Source organism: Engystomops pustulosus, chromosome 6 (genome assembly GCF_040894005.1).
Source record: "Engystomops pustulosus chromosome 6, aEngPut4.maternal, whole genome shotgun sequence".
Classification (NCBI taxonomy): Eukaryota; Metazoa; Chordata; class Amphibia; order Anura; family Leptodactylidae; genus Engystomops; species Engystomops pustulosus.
Window position 1 is genome coordinate 29,814,833 of NC_092416.1, and position 23,922 is coordinate 29,838,754.

The window sequence follows — 23,922 nt, forward strand, 5'->3', positions numbered from 1 at the left end:
GACACTTACCTTGTTCCCCAAAAACTGGGATGGCAGCGTCCAGAAAGAGTCGTGATTCAGGAATCTCCGGGAAAGGTCAACCAGCTGGAATTCTTCTACGCTGGTGTCAATTTGAAATTGGTTTGAGGATAATGGAGGAAATCCTTGGGGAGAGGATACGTTCACTCCTAAAATTTTGATAAATAATATATTAAAGTAAATGCCATCAAATCCTTGTCAATGCTGATAAGTAGGCACAAGCACGAGGCACACCCTTTGGACCCACCTTTAAAGTTATCTGGAGCATCAAATCGGAGTCTGATCTGGTTTCGGTATCGACCCGTTTGTTGACAAATCTTAGCAACGCCAAAGCAAAAGCAAGGAATGCACTGGGAGGTGCCGGACACGTGGAAAAATCCTTCAGCACAGAGACCTGGAAAATAAAAATGTAATATTAAGGTCTGAAGCCAAGTAGAGCTGGAAGTCATTGTGGACAGTCCTATAAGACTCTCTAAGAAGTCTCTTCAAGAACAACCAGTATCTGCTGATACCTGAATTAAAAACCTCTTACAGGAGCACCCTTCTGTGCTCCGATATCCTTAATATGGAGTCTATACCGTTTGACAAAAAGTATGATTTGGCTAATGATCATGTTGCAATGCTTATACGGCAGCCTGGCCCATAAGACTACCTCCACCCCCTGGAGGTAACCACAATGTAGTAAGAATACCCCTCTAAAGACATGGCCCATTCTCAGAAATTACCATCAGACTTTAAGGAGAGGACCCCATCAGGAATTCCAAACACCATGCCCTTAGCATTGATGGCTTCACACGTGTAAGCACCCTGATCCGCTTCCTTTACATCCCGAATGATAAGAGTACCGTGTCCGTTTTCACTAGTCATTGAAACTCTGGGACAAAGCAGAAGAAACCACCATGGGTTATCATCCCATTCACTATCAACTAGTAATTCTCTTAGTGTAACATGCCATCACCTGCTGCTAGTAGGGATATGACCCCAGTTTAATCTCCAGGTTATAATAGGTGTCGGGATGCCAATTGCCACACAGGTAAAGCGCACGGTATCTCCCCGGGAAGCCACGATGCTCTCTTCAGGTGGTGTAATCACTTGGGGTGGACCTGAAAGCAAGTAGATTGCAGTTAACTTCAATGAAGATCACTACTAACACTAATATGTAGACAAAAAGATGATCATTAAGAATAATGTCACCCAATGTTGTCATACAATATCGAAGTATTTTGTGCATTGATTAAATTAAAAACCAATTTTAAACAATTTGAATAAAAAAGGATAATGTAATCCTAAAATCGCTGAGCCTGTCCATACACAGCATTAACCTCACACCTAAAAGACAGCTAGACATTGGCTCATACTGTGATATGCAATAGAGGCCATTCTGTGCTATGAACCAGGAATGACACTTACTGCAGCCGATCTCATCAGAGCGGTCCGGGCAGTCGGCTTCTTCATCACATTGATAACTGGCGGGGATACAGTTTCGAGACTGTACACAGACGAACTGATCAGGAGCACACATGTCACTCGGACCTTTGGTGGCTGTAAAAGAGGTATGATGAGTGCAAAATGTCGATACATATAGATTTATTTAATTGGATGTTGGTAATTTACTGTACTTTAGTCCCAGGCTACAATAATCAGCTATAACAGTTATCATAGGCGTCTGTAATGAAGCTTTATTGTTAATCCTGGTTCTTATGACAACCCAACATTTTTAAAATTCAATTGTCACAGAGACCAAAAAAAAAATTTGGCTGGGGTTTCAGTTATAAAATATACAGTTCCGACTTACATACAAATTCAATTTAAGAACAAACCTACAGAACCAGTCTGGTACGTAACCCAGGGACTGCCTGTATTCCATATATCATAAGCCGGCACAGGCCGCACCAATGACATAATGTAAAGCTCCACACGTTATGGTACTCACGGCAATTTATCTCATCAGAGCCGTCTCCACAGTCATTGTCACCATCACATCGCCAGAGTTTCAAGGCGCAGCGACCATTCTTACACTTAAATTCATTGGGCTCACAGGGAGAGGGAGTTCCTAAGAAGAAGAGGAAAAAATTAAGATGCACCACTGATCAGAAATGATCTCTAGCATTGGCATTCAGGTCTAGTATTAGGGTGTAATCCCTCATACTGTTCCCAATTTAGGAGCGGACTAGGTACAAATAGTAAGATAACACTATGCATAGTATAAGGGTTTTGTACCTTCATAACCTTCTCCGTTTAGACGTGGACCATGTACAATGAGTTAGATAACATGCATGGTATTAGGATTTTGTATCATCCCTCATATCGTACTCCATTTTGGAGCGGATTCTGAACAGCGAGTTAGATAACAATATAGTAACCGTATATTATTAAGGTGTGATATTACACCCCTCCTGTTATTCCAGCAAAATCTCACCACAGTTGAGCTCATCGCTGCCATCCCTACAGTCCCGCTCTCCATCGCACAGGTAGTCTCTAGGAATACACTGTCCATTTGGGCAACGAGCTTCTTCTCTCCGGCAGACGCGAGGACCATCTATTGGTGGTTTAGGAGTAAGACGCGATATTGGTGTAGTGACGACAACTGGGGGTCTTGTATAAATTGGGGGTGCAGGGGTGGAGATAGGTCGCCTAGTAATGACAGGTCTTGTGGTAAGAGGAGGAACGGTAATGTCTGGTTCTGACGTTTCTGGAGAAGAAAATGTAATAAATCAGACATCTGATATAAGGCAGTAACCAGAACAGAGATAAAGGATTCAGGAAGATTTGAGGATGAAATGTGTATGTGTACTTAGACAATGGATTTACTGACCACACTCCATCTCATCAGACATGTCCCGACAGTCATGGCGCCGATCGCACCGAAATTCCAAGGGGACGCACTCGCCATTATTACAGGTGAACTCATCAGCTGTGCAAGAACGTGCGGAAGGTGTCACTGTACAGAGAGAGAAAGAGGACATTAGAAAAACTATCAGGATGTATGAAAAGTATAAAAAACAATGGTGAGAACCCCAATATCTCAATGGAGGGGTAGAGCTATTGTAGTCATGTAGCCCTGGATATGGATACAGACATTATCTGTGAATACAAAACATGCAGAGAACTTTCTCATCTCCAGAGCAACTATAGACGTGTATGGATAGGACATGCTTTCCCACTTTTCTAAAATGATATAGAGAGGAATGGAACCAGCAGTTTCAGACATATTCTCATGACAATATATATATATATATATATATATATATATATATATATATATATATATATATACAAAAGTTATTCTCAGTTCACCATGCTTCCAGCCACTAATCCCCCACTGGGTGCATGACATTCAGCTTCAGCCTGCTGTTCATAACCATATGTAAATTTAAGAAATCTAGCACTCCAACGATCAATAATAACTTGGTCCAGTGCCAACCCCAGAACCACTTTCGTATTGGAGTTAGCGAGTCTCTAATGTATCTTCAATAATACTTGATTACGTTCCATCCTGGAGTGTAGTCGGGAGACAATGGCTTCAAGGTTCACAAAACTCGCAGGTTATACCACACATCAACACAAACACTCAAGAAGGGAAAGTGTCAGGAAAGGATGAAGAGGCAGGAGAGACAAGGCCATCAAGCATCTTACCTGCTGTCTCCACCTCAATGGGAGATGGAGGGGTTTGTGCTAGAGAGAAACAAAAGTGCAAGATTCATAGAGAGATAGTGAGGAGAGAGGAGTCATAGATAGTACACCATCCATAAAAGTGAGAGAAAATAAAGGTCTCCATGTTTGGTGGATATCCTTGGCCGGGTTAGAGGTACTCACCACCAGGTTTAGATACAACTCATATGTACATTTAAATGGATAGAAATATTTCAAACAACAAAAGTTACATATCCTCAACCACACAAAAGTGTACACAGTATTCCCAAAATGCCCCGACTAACCAATAAAATATACAAACTCCACTAATGTCATCCAATAGATCATAGAAACTTACCAGCCCCTAGACGCCGGAACTGAAAGCCCTCGACAGAGGTGACATAACTAGCGATAGAGCTGCTAGCAATGACCGAGTACAACACCTGGCGAATCTGAGTGTCATTGGTGTTACCCTCCGATCCAACATCTAATTCCACAAACACAAAGTTATCAATGACCCTAAAGGAGAAGGAAAGAGGGGAGACCATGAAGAGAGGTGAGGTGTACATAGTATAGTACAGGACATGTGATATGTGAGGTGTACATGGTATAGTACAGGACATGTGATATATGAGGTGTACATGGTATAGTACAGGACATGTGATATATGAGGTGTACATGGTATAGTACAGGACATGTGATATATGAGGTGTACATGGTATAGTACAGGACATGTGATATGTGAGGTGTACATGGTATAGTACAGGACATGTGATATATGAGGTGTACATGGTATAGTACAGGAGATGTGATATTTGAGGTGTACATGGTATAGTACAGGAGATGTGATATATGAGGTGTACATGGTATAGTACAGGACATGTGATATATGAGGTGTACATGGTATAGTACAGGAGATGTGATATATGAGGTGTACATGGTATAGTACAGGACATGTGATATATGAGGTGTACATGGTATAGTACAGGACATGTGATATATGAGGTGTACATGGTATAATACAGGAGATGTGATATATGAGGTGTACATGGTATAGTACAGGACATGTGATATATGAGGTGTACATGGTATAGTACAGGACATGTGATATGTGAGGTGTACATGGTATAATACAGGACATGTGATATATGAGGTGTACATGGTATAATACAGGACATGTGATATATGAGGTGTACATGGTATAGTACAGGAGATGTGATATATGAGGTGTACATGGTATAGTACAGGACATGTGATATATGAGGTGTACATGGTATAATACAGGAGATGTGATATATGAGGTGTACATGGTATAGTACAGGACAGGTGATATATGAGGTGTACATGGTATAGTACAGGAGATGTGATATATGAGGTGTACATGGTATAGTACAGGACATGTGATATATGAGGTGTACATGGTATAATACAGGACATGTGATATATGAGGTGTACATGGTATAGTACAGGACATGTGATATATGAGGTGTACATGGTATAGTACAGGACATGTGATATATGAGGTGTACATGGTATAGTACAGGACATGTGATATGTGAGGTGTACATGGTATAGTACAGGACATGTGATATATGAGGTGTACATGGTATAGTACAGGAGATGTGATATGTGAGGTGTACATGGTATAGTACAGGAGATGTGATATATGAGGTGTACATGGTATAGTACAGGACATGTGATATATGAGGTGTACATGGTATAGTACAGGAGATGTGATATATGAGGTGTACATGGTATAGTACAGGAGATGTGATATATGAGGTGTACATGGTATAGTACAGGACATGTGATATATGAGGTGTACATGGTATAATACAGGAGATGTGATATATGAGGTGTACATGGTATAGTACAGGACATGTGATATATGAGGTGTACATGGTATAGTACAGGAGATGTGATATATGAGGTGTACATGGCATAGTACAGGACATGTGATATATGAGGTGTACATGGTATAGTACAGGACATGTGATATATGAGGTGTACATGGTATAATACAGGAGATGTGATATATGAGGTGTACATGGTATAGTACAGGACAGGTGATATATGAGGTGTACATGGTATAGTACAGGAGATGTGATATATGAGGTGTACATGGTATAGTACAGGACATGTGATATATGAGGTGTACATGGTATAATACAGGACATGTGATATATGAGGTGTACATGGTATAGTACAGGAGATGTGATATATGAGGTGTACATGGTATAGTACAGGAGATGTGATATATGAGGTGTACATGGTATAGTACAGGACATGTGATATGTGAGGTGTACATAGTATAGTACAGGACATGTGATATGTGAGGTGTACATGGTATAGTACAGGACATGTGATATATGAGGTGTACATGGTATAGTACAGGACATGTGATATGTGAGGTGTACATGGTATAGTACAGGACATGTGATATATGAGGTGTACATGGTATAGTACAGGACATGTGATATATGAGGTGTACATGGTATAATACAGGACATGTGATATATGAGGTGTACATGGTATAGTACAGGACATGTGATATATGAGGTGTACATGGTATAGTACAGGAGATGTGATATGTGAGGTGTACATGGTATAGTACAGGACATGTGATATGTGAGGTGTACATAGTATAGTACAGGACATGTGATATGTGAGGTGTACATGGTATAGTACAGGACATGTGATATGTGAGGTGTACATGGTATAGTACAGGACATGTGATATGTGAGGTGTACATGGTATAGTACAGGACATGTGATATATGAGGTGTACATGGTATAGTACAGGACATGTGATATATGAGGTGTACATGGTATAATACAGGACATGTGATATATGAGGTGTACATGGTATAATACAGGACATGTGATATGTGAGGTGTACATGGTATAGTACAGGACATGTGATATGTGAGGTGTACATGGTATAGTACAGGACATGTGATATGTGAGGTGTACATAGTATAGTACAGGACATGTGATATGTGAGGTGTACATGGTATAGTACAGGACATGTGATATGTGAGGTGTACATGGTATAGTACAGGACATGTGATATGTGAGGTGTACATAGTATAGTACAGGACATGTGATATGTGAGGTGTACATGGTATAGTACAGGACATGTGATATGTGAGGTGTACATAGTATAGTACAGGACATGTGATATGTGAGGTGTACATAGTATAGTACAGGACATGTGATATGTGAGGTGTACATGGTATAGTACAGGAGATGTGATATATGAGGTGTACATGGTATAATACAGGACATGTGATATATGAGGTGTACATGGTATAATACAGGACATGTGATATATGAGGTGTACATGGTATAATACTCACGACTGGTGAGATATTGAATGTAAATAAAACACATAAATGGGATATTCATGTTGGTGGAAGCCCACAGCATATACATGTTTTTAGAGATATAAAGCAGGTTTATAGTTCACTTACTTGACATATACAACATTAACCATCTGCTCTCCAGGGATTTTGTAATATTCAGACTCAAGCTGGAAAAAATAAGAAAAATGATGAGCTATTATTACCACATATGATATGTATATATATAAATCTATGATATATCTTGCTGTCAGAGCTGCCGCAGTGACATAGTCTTTGGTGCACATATCAGGGGACACGGTTATAGTCGGTTATATCTAAGAAATAACTGAAGGGAAATCTCACCGTGTCCACAATGGATTCTGACAAATCCCGGAATTGGTCAGAGGAGACATTGTCCAGGTCAGGAGTGTACTCTATAGATGTGGTAAAATTCACCAGAGCTCTGTAATAAACTGCATATAAAACAACACAATGAAGAATTAGATGAAAGAACGGACCTCCATACAGCTGCAGAATAAGACAAAGGAGAGACCACAGCCGCCAATACCAACCCGACAGATACTGTCCTGTCTTACTGTGAAATATTTTCTGATATTGGGATTGCACAGTATATAGTATTAGTAGTATCAAAAGTCAATGAGTATCAAGACATCACCACCAGAGGGCAGCAAATATCCTTGGGAAAAAAGTTCTGAAAAGCTTCACTATGTCAAAAGATGATGGTCACCAGGCTCTCAAAATATCCACTCTCCCATATCTAATAGTTATAGGATGTCACAGGCCTCAGAGCTCTATGTGACAGATCATAGGACGTCACAGGCCTCAGAGCTCTATGTGACAGATCATAGGAGGACACAGGCCTCAGAGCTCTATGTGACTGATCATAGGACGTCACAGGCCTCAGAGCTCTATGTGACAGATCATAGGACAACACAGGCCTCAGAGCTCTATGTGACAGATCATAGGACGTCACAGGCCTCAGAGCTCTATGTGACAGATCATAGGACGGCACAGGCCTCAGAGCTCTATGTGACTGATCATAGGAGGACACAGGCCTCAGAGCTCTATGTGACAAATCATAGGACAACACAGGCCTCAGAGCTCTATGTGACAGATCATAGGACGTCACAGGCCTCAGAGCTCTATGTGACAGATCATAGGACGGCACAGGCCTCAGAGCTCTATGTGACAGATCATAGGAGGACACAGGCCGCAGAGCTCTATGTGACTGATCATAGGACGACACAGGCCATAGCTCCCAACCGTCCCGATTTTGACGGGACTTTCCCGTTTTTCGTACCTCTGCCCCGCGTCACGGGCAGCTATGATATTGTCACGGATTCTCCCCCCAGGTCCCGCTGTGTCCCGGCGCTGTGTCCGCATAGTAAATACTTTGAAAGTCTGAACTCACAGTACAGAATGGCTTCTACAGACATCGGGAGGGAATCCTTTTCAGAGAAGTGTCGGGCTTAGCGCAGAGCAGGGACCACGTCATCAGCTTCAGATCTGTCCATATATGGTCACTGCATCTCCTAGGGTTCCCCAGAGCAGACATCGGGCAGGGAATCCTTTTCAGAGAAGTGTCGGCTTAGTGGAGAGAGCAGGGACCACGTCATCAGCTCAGATCTCTATCTGTCCATATATGGTCTCCAGGTCTTCCCCAGACACAAGCTCTTTATATAATTAAATTACATAAAGTTTTGGCCAGGCTGAGATTCGAACCTGGGACCCTCTGCACCATAGACAGGAGCTTAACTAACTGAGCTATAAGCCCAGTGATAGAGAGCTGAGGATTTCTGGTAAGTAAGAAGTGTTATCTGCCATTTACACTGTGACACAGACTAATGCACTGATATATAGAGAGGGATCTTCTCAGAGATTATTATTGTAATTATTCAGACTATTATTATTATTATAAATTTTATTATTATGGAGATGATTATTAATAATGGTAAAAATAATAATAATCATCTCAATAATAATAATAATAATAATAATAATAATAGTCTCAATAATTACAATAATCTGAGAAGATCCCTCCCTATATACCAAGGCAGTATATAGTTCTTAGTTACCAAAATTCTCCACTTGTTAATCACAGAGGTTATAGCTCAGTGGGTTGAGGCGCTGTGTTATTATTGTACATGGACACTGCAGGTTCTGGGTTCAAATCCCAATGAGGATAATATTTTTTTTTTTTTTTTAAATTATGATTTTTATTATTTTTAATATGGCTAAAATTTGGGGCGTGGCCAGGGAGTGATTGGGGGTGTGGCTTAGGGGGTTCGCCGCGGCACGCTACGCGTGCCGCCATTTTGTCCCTCTTTCCTTTTCCCAAATGTTGGGAGGTATGCACAGGCCTCAGAGCTCTATGTGACTGATCATAGGACAACACAGGCCTCAGAGCTCTATGTGACAGATCATAGGACGTCACAGGCCTCAGAGCTCTATGTGACAGATCATAGGACGTCACAGGCCTCAGAGCTCTATGTAACAGATCATAGGACGTCACAGGCCTCAGAGCTCTATGTGACAGATCATAGGACGTCACAGGCCTCAGAGCTCTATGTGACAGATCATAGGACGGCACAGGCCTCAGAGCTCTATGTGACTGATCATAGGAGGACACAGGCCTCAGAGCTCTATGTGACAGATCATAGGACGTCACAGGCCTCAGAGCTCTATGTGACTGATCATAGGACGACACAGGCCTCAGAGCTCTATGTGACAGATCATAGGACGACACAGGCCTCAGAGCTCTATGTGACAGATCATAGGACGACACAGCCCTCAGAGCTCTATGTGGCAGATCATAGGACATCACAGGCCTCAGAGCTCTATGTGACAGATCATAGGACGACACAGGCCTCAGAGCTCTATGTAACAGATCATAGGACGTCACAGGCCTCAGAGCTCTATGTGACAGATCATAGGACGTCACAGGCCTCAGAGCTCTATGTGACAGATCATAGGACGACACAGGCCTCAGAGCTCTATGTGACAGATTATAGGACGTCACAGGCCTCAGTGCTCTATGTGACTGATCATAGGACGACACAGGCCTCAGAGCTCTATGTGACAGATCATAGGACGACACAGGCCTCAGAGCTCTATGTGACTGATCATAGGACGTCACAGGCCTCAGAGCTCTATGTGACAGATCATAGGACGTCACAGGCCTCAGAGCTCTATGTGACAGACCATAGGACATCACAGGCCTCAGAGCTCTATGTGACTGATCATAGGACGGCACAGGCCTCAGAGCTCTATGTGACAGATCAAAGGACGGCACAGGCCTCAGAGCTCTATGTGACTGATCATAGGACGTCACAGGCCTCAGAGCTCTATGTGACAGACCATAGGACATCACAGGCCTCAGAGCTCTATATGACTGATCATAGGACGGCACAGGCCTCAGAGCTCTATGTGACAGATCAAAGGACGGCACAGGCCTCAGAGCTCTATGTGACAGATCATAGGACGTCACAGGCCTCAGAGCTCTATGTGACAGACCATAGGACGCCACAGGCCTCAGTGCTCCCATGTGCCCGGGCTGTTCACATTACTAGGGCCCCCACCAGCATCCAAACCAACATGTGTCCGGATGTAAGGACTTAAGTACTACTCTATATCCTTACTCTTTTACTGTTTATAAAAGTAATTTAATATGATGAACTACAATCGTGCCCTTATAACCCATCTATTTAGAAAAGCTGAACATTCCCGGACTGCATGAAACCCTCCACCCCGACTGCCGTCCAGACCAGATCTCCCAGACAGTGTAGGAGATGTGGATGCTTCCCCTGGCTGCCCCCGGCCTCTGTGCATCCTGCATCTAAACTCCTCTGAACTCTAAAGACACACATATAACCCGAGTCTCCTACAGCAGAGCCCCCCTTTACAGAAATGTCGACAGCAGAGCCCCCTTTTACTGAAATGTCGACAGCAGAGCCCCCCCTTTACTGAAATGTCCACCAGCAGGGTCCTCCTTTACTGAAATGTCCACAGTAGAGTCCCCTTTACTGAAATATCCACCGGCAGGGTCCCTTAAAAAAAAAAAAAAAAAACTATACTCATCTTACGGCTCCGTCTTTCGGTCCGGGTGCATCAATATGACACGACGGTGTAGGGGATGTGTGACGTCATAGTGTAAGGGCCTGCACGCCGCATAAACTATGATGCCACGCGACCGCTACACCGCCGCATTATAGTGATGTGCCCGAAGAGCAGAAGTTGGAGCCGCGGGGACGAGGAGAAGAAGCTGAAAGCATAGTTTTTTTTTTTAATTAAGACTGATGACGGATCTTCATTTCGGGCCTGGGTATTGACGGGCGTGGGCCCCTCCCAAGCCAAACAGCCCAGGTGCCCGCCCATACCGCCTATATGATGTTTAGAAAGCTGTGTTCCGGACCTATAGTAGTCTTTAGTGTTTTTTAAACCTGAATCTATTAGACTTGTGATTTGGACTTTAGATAATTATTACTAAAGGCCTTATGACCTGCAGATGATGACAGCTGCATGTACAGAGAGAAGTGAACATCAGGGCCCTGGAGACTCCTTCACCTCACTTCCCACACTGAACATCTGTTTTCCCATTCCTATCTGGACATAGGGCTATAGCTCCATTCAATCCCCCCAAACTTCCCACTACATGATATGGAGTACAAGAGACAGCGGAGGAGAAGGAATGTGACAGCCGCCCACAGGAAACCCCTGATAGGAGCCAATGACTAAGAAACGCAGAGCGTTCGCCGTGTGGCTGCGCAGGGGGATGATGGATGAGCACAGCTGTCCGAAAACATCCATCCTCTGGGAAAGAATGATGGACAAGTACCAGGACCGACCATTCACAGCTGGAGACAGCTGGATCAGCACCACGTGTCAACCGAAACTCCTATAGATAGGAAAAGTTATGTCGTACCTATAGTGTCCTGGCATGAAGGATCATGTCCTATATAAGTCATACCTGGAAAGTCTGGTATCTACAAAGGTTGGGATTGGTTTAGAATGTCCCATCCCTACATGAGGTTGGGAAAGTAGGTATTTTATCTATAAGATCTGGAGAAGAAGGCATGTAACGTGGCGGCAGCATGATGAGAAGCAGGGCCTGGAGAAAGCACAATGCATCCATGTGTCTGAGCGGGAGGAAACACCCAGCGCTGTGTGCAAGAAGCGTGTGACATGCAACGTAGCCCAGATACCTACCTACGCAATGTACACTCCAGGCATTCAGAGGTTAACATAAAACAAGGAGAATGAAGCCTGTGCAGGGTGACAGGGTGCGTACAGCCCCCTAGTATACAAAATACACCAGCAATTTTAATGTGTATTATGCAGAGCCAACCCGACATGCACCCTCTTAAATCGACCTACAACATGGGTATCCCCCATTATGTGTAACTGGAGGTTCACAGCACACAATTAGTGGTGTCACTGCGTGCACAGGGGTCAGGGTGCACACACCTCCGACACAACTTACTCAGGAACGGTTCTTGGTCCATCTCAGAGACACTCATACCTGCCAGCTGGGGCGCTAATGCAGTTACCACTCGCTCTGAGGGATGGCGGGAAGGGGACAAAGGATTGGGAGAAAGGAATAAAAGTTCATGTAAATGCAAAGATAATCGACTACTTGTACCTGGACACATAGGAAAGAGGAAGGAAAAGAAAAATGTTATAGTCCTCATCTATGCTACATAGCAGGACCGCACCACCACCAATGTGTATAGTCACAGGGTTTAATGCAGAATTGATCATTCTGATTATGCTCATATGTAGTACATATGTAGGACCTATAGATCTCAATCTCTCCACCGATCTGACACATGAGTGCACAACCACGGTTCTCACACACTGCACATGTCTAACACTATGTTAGCAGCACGTTCATCTGGTGTCCATTATCTCTCATCACTGCACATGCATCACCCTGTCATTACACCAAAGAGACGTGGAAAACTCCTGCAATCCTAGATAGATGAGCTCCCATACTTTATAGAGGTGCTTTAGAGGGCAGCCACTGTTATAGGGCACCGGTTCTGTTACTGGTGTTCCATAGGCGGCCGTGGCAGTCACGTGGCTTACTTAATGGTGACAGCCATAGGGTGTCCCCCATGATGAGAGCTAAAGTCTTACTTCTTTAATAGTGGCTACATTAGTGGCCTCCTGACAGCGACAGCCACTGTTAGGAGGCCACCAATAATAATTCTTTTATTTATATAGCGCACACAGATTACGCAGCACTGCATAGAACTTGCCAAATCAGTCCCTGTCCCATATGGGTCTCACAATTTAATCAACCTACCAGTATGCTTTGGAGTGTTGGAGGAAACTGGAGGCCCCGGAGGAAACCCAAGGAAACAAACTTTGCAGATGCTGACCCTGACACTAATAAAGAGGTAAGTCTTTGTAGCTCTCATCATGGGGGACACCCTATGACTGTCACTGTTAATAAAGCCACATAATGGGTCTGAAGTACAAAGAGAACAGAGCTCAATTGTCCATGTTGAGGGACACGGGTGTTGGAGTGCCAAACCCTCATTCATCTGGTACATTGGGGCAGATTTACTTACCCGGTCCGTTCGCGATGCAGCGGCGCGTTCTCTGCGCTGGATTCGGGTCCGGCCGGGATTCATCAAGGTAGTTCCTCCGCCGTCCACCAGGTGGCGCTGCTGGGATGAAAAGCATCTGAACACGCTGGAGTTCACCGGGCCGGACCAAGTGAAGGTGAGCGCGTCCCAAGCGACACATTTCTTTTTTTTAAATGCGGCAGTTTTTCCGAATCCGTCGGGTTTTCGCTCGGCCACGCCCCCCGATTTCCGTCGCGAGCATGCCGGCGCCGATGCGCCACAATCCGATCGCGTGCACCAAAATCCCGGGGAAAATCGGCGCAAATCGGAAATATTCGGGTAACACGTCGGGAAAACGCGAATCGGCCCCTTAGTAAATGACCCCCATTATCTATAGAGTCTAACCTCCTTTTAGTCGGCTTAAAGGAAATTAATCACATGGATGCGGTGCTTCTAAACTAAGCACACTTAAATGCATTGTTGTTTTCTTTTGCTTCTAATAGCCCAGTTTTTGAGGAAATTGCCTTTTAAAATTTTGCAAATGAGCCTCGGGGGCTCCTGTCTACGTCACAGAGCCTCCACAGGCCCCGTCGTCTGCTTATTATTCACATCTAATTTCATCTATTTAGCCCATCTCCTCCATCCCATCCCTGAGGGACGGTGACATCAGTTGACTCTCTGCAATTTGCACGCAGGGGCTTCTGTGATTAAAACAGGAGCCCCCACGGCTCATTTGCATAATTTAAAAAGACATTTTTCTCTAAACATAATGCATCCTGTTTTGGCACACGCACACATGTAAGTGTGCTGGGTTTCTAAGCACTGAATCCATTTCCTTGAACTTGCACCAAAATTTTGGCGCATTTTCTGGTTTGTGGTGTGACTGTTACCTAAATTAGTCCGTGTCTACTTTCCATAGAACAGACATCCCTCTTTTGTTTTCAAGTTGTGAAACACTTACAAACTGTGGTGCAAGGTATGTATACTAGACTGGTATGTCAATTCTGCAGCGTTTTCCGTAGAAAATCTCCCTCTTTTCTTGACTCAATCACTTATTGATCCTAACCAGCTTCAATAATGGAAGTTTTGTGTGTGGATGGTTGAACACAATGAAGAACTTGTCAATAGCGCAGCCTTTGCTATAACAGAGAGTAATACATATTTTATGGTTTGCTTTTTCATCCAGCGTCTGTAGCAACGTAACCACCATGAAAAACCGCCATGGTTTCTTGGCTCCGGTTTGCAGCCAGTAACATGTGAGGTCCGGGTACGTTCCATGCACTGCTGGACGGGGGCCCAGTCCAGTTTTCACGGACATGTGTCCATCTATTTATATCACTGTGCGGAGACCAGGTGACAATGAAATGTGCCCGTCCTTCCTGTTTATTTAACACTTCATACTAGGACAGTGTCCAGCCTGGTGCACCCTGTGCCAACCACAGCCGTGTGTATAACACAACACCCCAGGCTTGTGTCAGTGAGGGTAGACCACAGTGAAGGGTATGGCCCCCTGCAGAGCTACACAGGAGGGGTCAGGACTCCATGACACATATGTCAATCTTACCTGTATAGAATGACGCGATTGTTGAGGTTGATACGGTTGGGGATCCTTCCGTTACTGTAGCCCCGCTGCCAATTTCACTACTACCGTGGTCATCTGTAGAAGGAAAAAGGGAAATAATTTAATATACACACGGACAAGCTTATGCAAATCAATGTAAGGGAATCCGACCTGCAACAGGGGGTTGATAGCAAAAAGAAGCCCAACTTTTAATATATAGAGAAAGTTGGTGCACAAGTTATATCTTAGAAAGGCTTTGAATTGGGTCCCTCTGGTCCAGGTGAAAGGTTGGCAGTAGTAATATGTGCGAGGACACAGGTCACACCAGGGGAAAGTCATAAAACTCTTCATAATACCTGAGCAAAGTCTATTCACACACAATGAAACTACAAGAAGCTCACATCCTGTTTCTGCAATATGTTACAGTGATTAATATCATGAAAGAAATACAGTATAATATAGGAGTCCTATTCCATCACTCCTCTACTGGTCAGAAGTGGCACTGCAACTCTGGACGTGACTACAGAAACGCTGGGCGTGGATCGTACAACACGTGGGTAATAAAAGGAAAGGTTGAGTATCCAGCAAATATGCAGAAAATACTCCTGATCCATGTCCCACATCTTCATAATTCAGAATGCAGACATTCCCAATTGTAATTCACAACATGAAGGGTTAATACCTAACAAGTGTTTCCCATAAAACATGGCAGGTGAGAGGTTTATCTGGTGTATGACAGCTTCCTCGGAGATGTCAGACATTCCTTCATCTCTCCACATTCCTGGGGGTGAAAGTACACAAGTACACGGCAGGTACAAGAGGTACAACGAGGATGGGCTCGGCCACTGATACATAGTGCTACAAACCACAAGAATAACCTGGCACAGTGCCCGTATGCACAATCCCCATCTGCAAGATCTCTGGGGTCATCATTACATGTAACAAATGTCACCTCACTATGACATTCCACTAGCATTACTCTCCTATATCCTGTTATCACTTTTATAGCTACAATATTGTAAGTATAATTTTCTTCCATACAAGCTTCCAGATACAATGTTATAATCCGGCTGTACGTATCTCCATTTCCCGTATTTTATTCTGGCTGTGCAGCCTCCATGTTATGAACACACCTCCATATCCCATTTATTGTGCCAGTCTCCAAATCCTACATTTATTCCCTCTGTACGTGTCTTTTGATGTCCACTTTCTGCATAGCTATTGATAATCCAAGGAAAATGTTCCATGCATAATCCGGACAAGGATTGCACAGTCGCCAGACGTTCATGTATTACTATAATTGTTATTCTGATAGTCCCCGGGGGCGGCAGTGAATGTCGCCGGTGTATTGGGATATGGAATAATGTCACAATACAAACAAAGGAAGCGTCCAGGATGTCCTGTGAGGTCACCAAATGTCACCCAATGAATAAGTCCCAATAACGTCTAATGACAGCGCTACATTTTTGCTGCATTTTGTCCAGAGCTGTGATAAGGCGACTATTTTTGTGCATAAGGCCTTTCCGACATCTGATACATAGACAGGTTTGATTTTTTTGATGACAGGACTGCAGATGAGAACAGCAGGTATGGGGTTTACCAAGGCTGGTGATGGCGATGTAGATGGGAACCGGTGAGTGACTGTATCACATATGGATAATATCTGTCTTACCTCCAGACGCTTCATCTCCCATAAAATCTTCATCATCTCCTAGGTCTCCATAACCCCAGCTGTGTGGTCCTGATCGTGTCTCGGCCTCATTCTCTGGGAAATATACCTCATCCAATACTTTGGAGCAGTGTGCGACCTGTAAGAGATCAAGTATAGGATGAGTAACAATCTTACTGCAATTTAAAGGGTTTGTCCATTTACAGCAAATAATTGATATTGTTTGTGTAATGAAAAATAATACAATTTTCCAATATACTTCCTGTATCAACAGTCTACAAGACGCTGGTCATATATGGATTAGCACAGTCTACAAGACGCTGGTTTTATGTGGAGGAGAACAGTCTACAAGACGCTGGTCATATGAGGAAGAGCACAGTCTACAAGACGCTGGTCATATATGGAGGATCACAGTCTACAAGACACTGGTCTTGTATGGAGGAGCACAGTCTACAAGATGCTGGTCATACGTGGAGGAGAACAGTCTACAAGACGCTAGTCATACGTGGAGGAGAACAGTCTACAAGACGCTAGTCTTATGTGGAGGAGTACAGTCTACAAGACGCTAGTCTTATGTGGAGGAGCACAGTCTACAAGACGCTGGTCATATATGGAGGATCACAGTCTACAAGACACTGGTCATATGTGGAGGAGAACAGTCTACAAGACACTGGTCTTGTATGGAGGAGCACAGTCTACAAGACGCTGGTCATACGTGGAGGAGAACAGTCTACAAGACGCTGGTCATATGTGGAGGAGAACAGTCTACAAGGTGCTGGTCTTATATGGAAGTGCACAGTCTACAAGACGCTGGTCATATGTGGAGGAGTACAGTCTACAAGACGCTGGTCATATGTGGAGGAGTACAGTCTACAAGACACTGGTCATATGTGGAGGAGCACAGTCTACAAGACACTGGTCATATGTGGAGGAGCACAGTCTACAAGACACTGGTCATATGTGGTAGAGCACAGTCTACAAGACACTGGTCATATGTGGAGGAGCACAGTCTACAAGACACTGGTCATATGTGGAGGAGCACAGTCTACAAGACGCTGGTCATATGTGGTAGAGCACAGTCTACAAGACATTGGTCATATGTGGAGGAGCACAGTCTACAAGACACTGGTCATATCTGGAGGGGCACAGTCTACAAGACATTGGTGATATGTGGAGGAGCACAGTCTACAAGACGTTGGTCATATGTGGTGGAGTACAGTCTACAAGACACTGTTCATATGTGAAGGAGCACAGTCTACAAGATGCTGGTCATATGTGGTGGAGTACAGTCTACAAGACGCTGTTCATATGTGGAGGAGTACAGCCTACAAGACGCTGGTCATATGTGGAGGATAACGGTCTACAAGACGCTGGTCATATGTGGAGGATAACAGTCTACAAGACGCTGGTCATATGTGGTAGAGCACAGTCTACAAGACGCTGGTCATATGTGGTGGAGTACAGTCTACAAGACGCTGGTCATATGTGGAGGATAACAGTCTACAAGACGCTGGTCATATGTGGAGGATAATAGTCTATAAGACGCTGGTCATATGTGGAGGAGCACAGTCTACAAGACGCTGGTCATATGTGGAGGAGCACAGTCTACAAGACACTGGTCATAAATGGAAGAGCACAGTCTACAAGACACTGGTCATATGTGGAGGAGCACAGTCTACAAGACGCTAGTCTTATGTGGAGGAGCACAGTCTACAAGACACTGGTCATATGTGGAGGAGCACAGTCTACAAGACACTGGTCATATGTGGAGGAGCACAGTCTACAAGACGCTAGTCTTATGTGGAGGAGCACAGTCTACAAGACACTGGTCATATGTGGAGGAGCACAGTCTACAAGACGCTGGTCATATGTGGAGGAGCACAGTCTACAAGACGCTGGTCATATGTGGTAGAGCACAGTCTACAAGACATTGGTCATATGTGGAGGAGCACAGTCTACAAGACACTGGTCATATCTGGAGGGGCACAGTCTACAAGACATTGGTTATATGTGGAGGAGCACAGTCTACAAGACACTGTTCATATGTGAAGGAGCACAGTCTACAATACGCTGGTCATATGTGGTGGAGTACAGTCTACAAGACACTGTTCATATGTGAAGGAGCACAGTCTACAAGACGCTGGTCATATGTGGTGGAGTACAGTCTACAAGACGCTGGTCATATGTGGAGGATAACAGTCTACAAGACGCTGGTCATATGTGGTAGAGCACAGTCTACAAGACGCTGGTCATATGTGGAGGAGTACAGTCTACAAGACGCTGGTCATATGTGGTGGAGTACAGTCTACAAGACGCTGGTCATATGTGGAGGATAACAGTCTACAAGACACTGGTCATATGTGGAGGATAACAGTCTACAAGACGCTGGTCATATGTGGAGGAGCACAGTCTACAAGACGCTGGTCATATGTGGAGGAGCACAGTCTACAAGACACTGGTCATATGTGGAGGAGTACAGTCTACAAGACGCTGGTCATATGTGGAGGAGCACAGTCTACAAGCCACTGGTCATAGGTGGAGGAGTACAGTCTACCAGACGCTGGTTATTGGTGGAGGAGCACAGTCTAGAAGACGCTGGTCATATGTGGAGGAATACCGTATACAAGACGCAGGGCATATGTGGAGGAGCACAGTCTACAAGACGCTGGTCATATGTGGAGGAATACCGTATACAAGACGCTGGTCATATGTGGTGGAGTACAGTCTACAAGACGCTGGTCATATGTGGAGGAGTACAGTCTACAAGACACTGGTCATATGTGAAGGAGCACAGTCTACAGGACACTGGTCATATGTGGAGGAGCACAGTCTACAAGACACTGGTCATATGTGGAGGAGCACAGTCTACAAGACACTGGTCATATGTGGAGGAGCACAGTCTACAAGACGCTGGTCATATGTGGAGGAGCACAGTCTACAAGACGCTGGTCATACGCGGAGGAGCACAGTCTACAAGACGCTGGACATAAGTGGAGGGGCACAGTCTATTAGATATTGATCAAACGTGGATGAGCGCAGTCTGAGGGATATTTGTGACAAGGCATAATCAATACAAGCACAATACAATAGTAAATGTACAGTAAGCATCTTCTCATGCCAGATAATATCAAGAAGTCCACATTTGACTTTTGACTCCAGACGGACCGTTTAATTCCCCCATAGACGTCAGGGCAGTGAGAACACTGGATCTAAGAGAAAGCCTTGTATAATGACCTCTCAATTATTTCATTAAAATCCGCCTACATCCTAATCTGCAAGAGATATGCTCATCACAAAAGCATGATATGAGAGGCCAGATCGGTTATGTGAGGTCATTTTAACCCTTTCTCCATTCACCAAACCCAACGCTGAGTAATGCTCATCCTATGCCAAAAACCCCCAAAAAACGATAAATTATAATTGCGAGATGGCTGGACGACCCCAAGTCTCTCATGACTACCTGAAAGTATGGTCCTGAGCAACACATGGACTCCACCTCCCTGTCCTGACTATCCCCCTCCTCAGCTCATCAGACCGCATGAAGAGTGGAATGTGTGGTAACAGCACTTTCCTGAGCAAATACGCCAAAGCTTATGATCACAGGGTGATCAAGCCAGGAACAAAGGGATTTAACTCCAACATAAAAGGTGTTTAATCAGCTTGGTCTGAGCTGACTGAGAGATGGAGCCCTGGAAGAGCCACAGGGAAACGAGGGTTGGCGTTCCGTGCAGTCGCCAAATGCCACTATATACCAGGATACAGGTCTACAGCCTGCGGCGGGCAATGCACCTGGGATACACATGATTCAGATGCTGGAACGCAAAGATCATGAGAAATATCTACAACTTCTTGTTTATAGATGAATTACTTCAATGTTACCTTCTAAAGCACCTCAAGACAATACATCTGTGGACTTCAAATCTAACCAGGAATGACACATTGGGGGTCATTTACTAAGGGCCCGAATCGCGTTTTCCCGACGTGTTACCCGAATATTTCCGATTTGCGCCGATTGTACCTGAATTGGCCCGGGATTGTGTCGCACGCGATCGGATTGTGGCGCATCGGGGCCGGCATGCGCGCGACAGAAATCGGGGGGCGTGGCCGAACAGAAAACCCGACGTATTCGGAAAAACCGCCGCATTTAAAAACCGAAATGTGTCGCTTGGTAAGCGCTCACCTTCACCTGCTATGGGATGGTGCATTCCGGGGCGTTAAGATTATTTTCGGCGCAGCAGCGCCACCTGGTGGACGGCGGAGGAACTACCTTCTTAAATCCCAGCCGGACCCGAATCCTGTGCAGAGAACGCGCCGCTGGATCGCGAATGGGCCGGGTAAGTAAATGTGCCCCAATGGATCTAATTCAGGAGATATAATGCTCTGGACAAAGAATGTATAATATAATCCCCCTATCTCACATACGTTGAAGTCCCATCATCTATCGATTAGCGCTTACAATACAATCTTCCCAGAACATGAACTCCTAGGACCTGGAGAACATGACATGGTGATGACAAACAAGCTTCAATCATAATCAAGCCCATAACCTGGTGCTGCATGGCCTAGCTAATGGACCACTGCCCAAACACTTCTCATTGGTTTGATTTCTGGTTCTGAAGTGAGACAGCACTTCTGATGTATAGAAGTTTACTGAGAAATGGAGATGGGCTAATTGCATGGGTAGACCTCTACTGATTAGGAGTGATGGAAGAGACCTTTCCTGATGGGTGGTCATCTTTGTAAGGAGAGTATTTTTTTTCCTGAGGGACCGATGGAGACAAGGAGAAAAGGGAAAATACATTTCTGACTTTTGAGAGAGGGAGATGGGGAAATTTCTAATAGGGAGTCCTTTTCTGATGGGGAGACTTCCATAATAAGGTCAGTTCTTCTGATGGGGAGTAATGAAGAAACCTCATGATCAGAGATTAGAAGAAATTGGGAAACTTCTGAGGGGAGAGGTGGGGAAAACCTGTTTTATACAGAGACCTATTCTGATGGATAGAAAATGGTTGATATCTTCTGATTTTGAGTAGTATATGATGTCTTTTGATGCAGAATAATGAGAAAATGTCTTCTGACTGGATGAAATGGGAAGACCTCTACTGATTCTTCTTCTGGTTAAGAGATTTTTTTAAAGATATGTAGGCCTCTCGTGATGGGGAAAAACTGGCATACATCTTATGATAAGTAGAGAGGGGGAGAGGTCTTCTGATTTGGGGTAGATGTGGAGACCACTGGATGGGAAGAGATAATTCAAAGCTCAAGCTTAGAGAAGGACAATGAGACACCATCTGGTGGTTAGAGAAAGAGTGGTCTCTTCTAATTTGGATACCTATACTGATAGAAAGACTTCTTCTGAAAAACAGAAATAAGAAGACTTCTTCTGAAAAACAGAAATAAGAATACTTCTTCTTAGATGGAAGACCTCTTGCCAGATCACATCAGTTGTCTCACCCAACCACACATTTCTGGCCATCCTATAGTAACTCTATGACATGGCTTTCAGATGATCTTGAATATCCAGGTGGAGGCCATTTCTACAGTGAATGGTTGCACGAGTCTCTGTTCGTCAAGCAGTACTGAGGAGGTTAAACATGTTACAGAGGAGTTGGCCGGAGCAGTGCCAGGTTTTGTCCGTCCAGCTGGCATCCCCTGGGCTTTGGATGTTATTTGGTTTGTAGTAATAAGGATCTGATCTGCATGTAGAAAACAATCAGTAGGTCGGCATGGAGCCAGGATGGCCATTCTCCTTTATTTATGCAGAAAAATAATGACGCTGTTTACAAACAGGACGTTGTGTCCTTGAAATTTCCTCCACAAGATGAGAAATGCAGGTGTCACTCTATCCTCCGGACAGGCCTCACCAAAATCATAGTCTATCTATTGTTCCCTGTTATCGGTCACTTCAGAAAGCCATTGCTTCTGGAGGCCTCATTCTTAGAGAGTGGAGATCTAGCCCACCCCAACAGGCCTGGACGTAACAACCTTCAGATAAACCAGGATTAGCAATTTTATTCAAAGGCTAATGATCGTCCTGAAGCTGGCAAAGACCAGAAAATAGGATTTACTGTGAACTGCAGCATCTGAGGGGAACCGTGCAAAATGAGGGCTTTGGAGTCAGAGATTTGGATCAGACAGAGCACCGTGACTGCGGGGGTTTAGACGCCTGGAATTGCAGTAAAAACTGTTTTTTTTTAAATTTTACAATATTAATTTACAATACACTCATCTCAGATTGCTATGAGATAATCATACTCAATCATCATGGTCACTCTTAAAACATCTGCATGGTTTGGTTTTCCTCAACCACACAAAGGCGAGGGCTGGGGTCGGCAGCCGAGACTGCTGAGAATGGGGATTTCCATTCATGAGATACTCGGCATCAATGCATGGGAATGAAATCCCAAAGAGTGCGTCCCTCCCCCACCTATGATGGGACTCATCTGTGTCACTAGGCATGGAGCATGTATGTAGGTAATAAGTGTTGCAGTACTTGGTAAAGATTCATGGATTTTAACCAAAACCAGAGGTGGATCCAGTAAGACAGAGAACGACAAGAGAAGTTCTCCAGATATTTTTCCTAGGTTTTCTGAATCTACCTCCTTAAATGACCCGGATATATGAATCTGTGGGTCGTCTCGCCACATATAAAAATCAGTCCAGGTTTGAAGATGAGCTTAGTAGACTGAAGACACTGGTATTGTCGGACCACCTGTGATCAATTTGTCTTCATGGACAGACGGATGGATTCCAAACAGTCCGTCATATGGCAGCAGCTCCGTGTGTGATTAGACATATCTGCTCCATGATTCCAGAACATCAAGACATTAGTAGAGAGTGGAGCATTGAGGCCTCCTGAGATGAAGTACAGACCCTCTGTCAGAGGTTCTTATGCAACATATCCACCACATTGCGATATTAACCCATGAGGGCACAGAGATGATAAACCTATGAGCTAGGGGCTGTAGATGAACATCCCTATCATCTCCTGCTGGTTACTACCTAGGGACGGGACACATGATCCCATCTATTTCACAATTACAGTAATGCAAGAAAAGACCCCAGCACAGCTGTAGCCTCCATGGGAATGTATCTGGGGTTCAGGAAA

At 44.3% G+C, this 23,922-nt stretch overlaps 1 protein-coding gene across 13 annotated transcripts in view; it reads right to left on the bottom strand.

Annotated features, from left to right (window-relative positions):
- The window catches only part of HSPG2 (heparan sulfate proteoglycan 2), a 97,445-nt gene that overhangs the window by 44,762 nt on the left and 28,761 nt on the right, over positions 1–23,922 (bottom strand). For 10 of the 13 annotated variants that reach the window (XM_072155396.1, XM_072155387.1, XM_072155392.1 and 7 more), the window contains exons 2-16: positions 16,818–16,953; positions 15,149–15,241; positions 12,495–12,569; positions 7,358–7,467; positions 7,124–7,182; positions 4,010–4,170; positions 3,655–3,693; positions 2,834–2,959; positions 2,438–2,710; positions 1,952–2,071; positions 1,429–1,560; positions 977–1,121; positions 744–892; positions 266–412; positions 10–167 (exon numbers count right to left, since the gene is read on the bottom strand). In XM_072155396.1, the coding sequence (XP_072011497.1) occupies positions 10–167; positions 266–412; positions 744–892; positions 977–1,121; positions 1,429–1,560; positions 1,952–2,071; positions 2,438–2,710; positions 2,834–2,959; positions 3,655–3,693; positions 4,010–4,170; positions 7,124–7,182; positions 7,358–7,467; positions 12,495–12,569; positions 15,149–15,241; positions 16,818–16,953 (1,923 nt within the window). The remainder of the gene's footprint in view (positions 1–9; positions 168–265; positions 413–743; positions 893–976; positions 1,122–1,428; positions 1,561–1,951; positions 2,072–2,437; positions 2,711–2,833; positions 2,960–3,654; positions 3,694–4,009; positions 4,171–7,123; positions 7,183–7,357; positions 7,468–12,494; positions 12,570–15,148; positions 15,242–16,817; positions 16,954–23,922) is intronic. The other 3 variants (XM_072155389.1, XM_072155399.1, XM_072155393.1) reach the window with 2 other exon arrangements.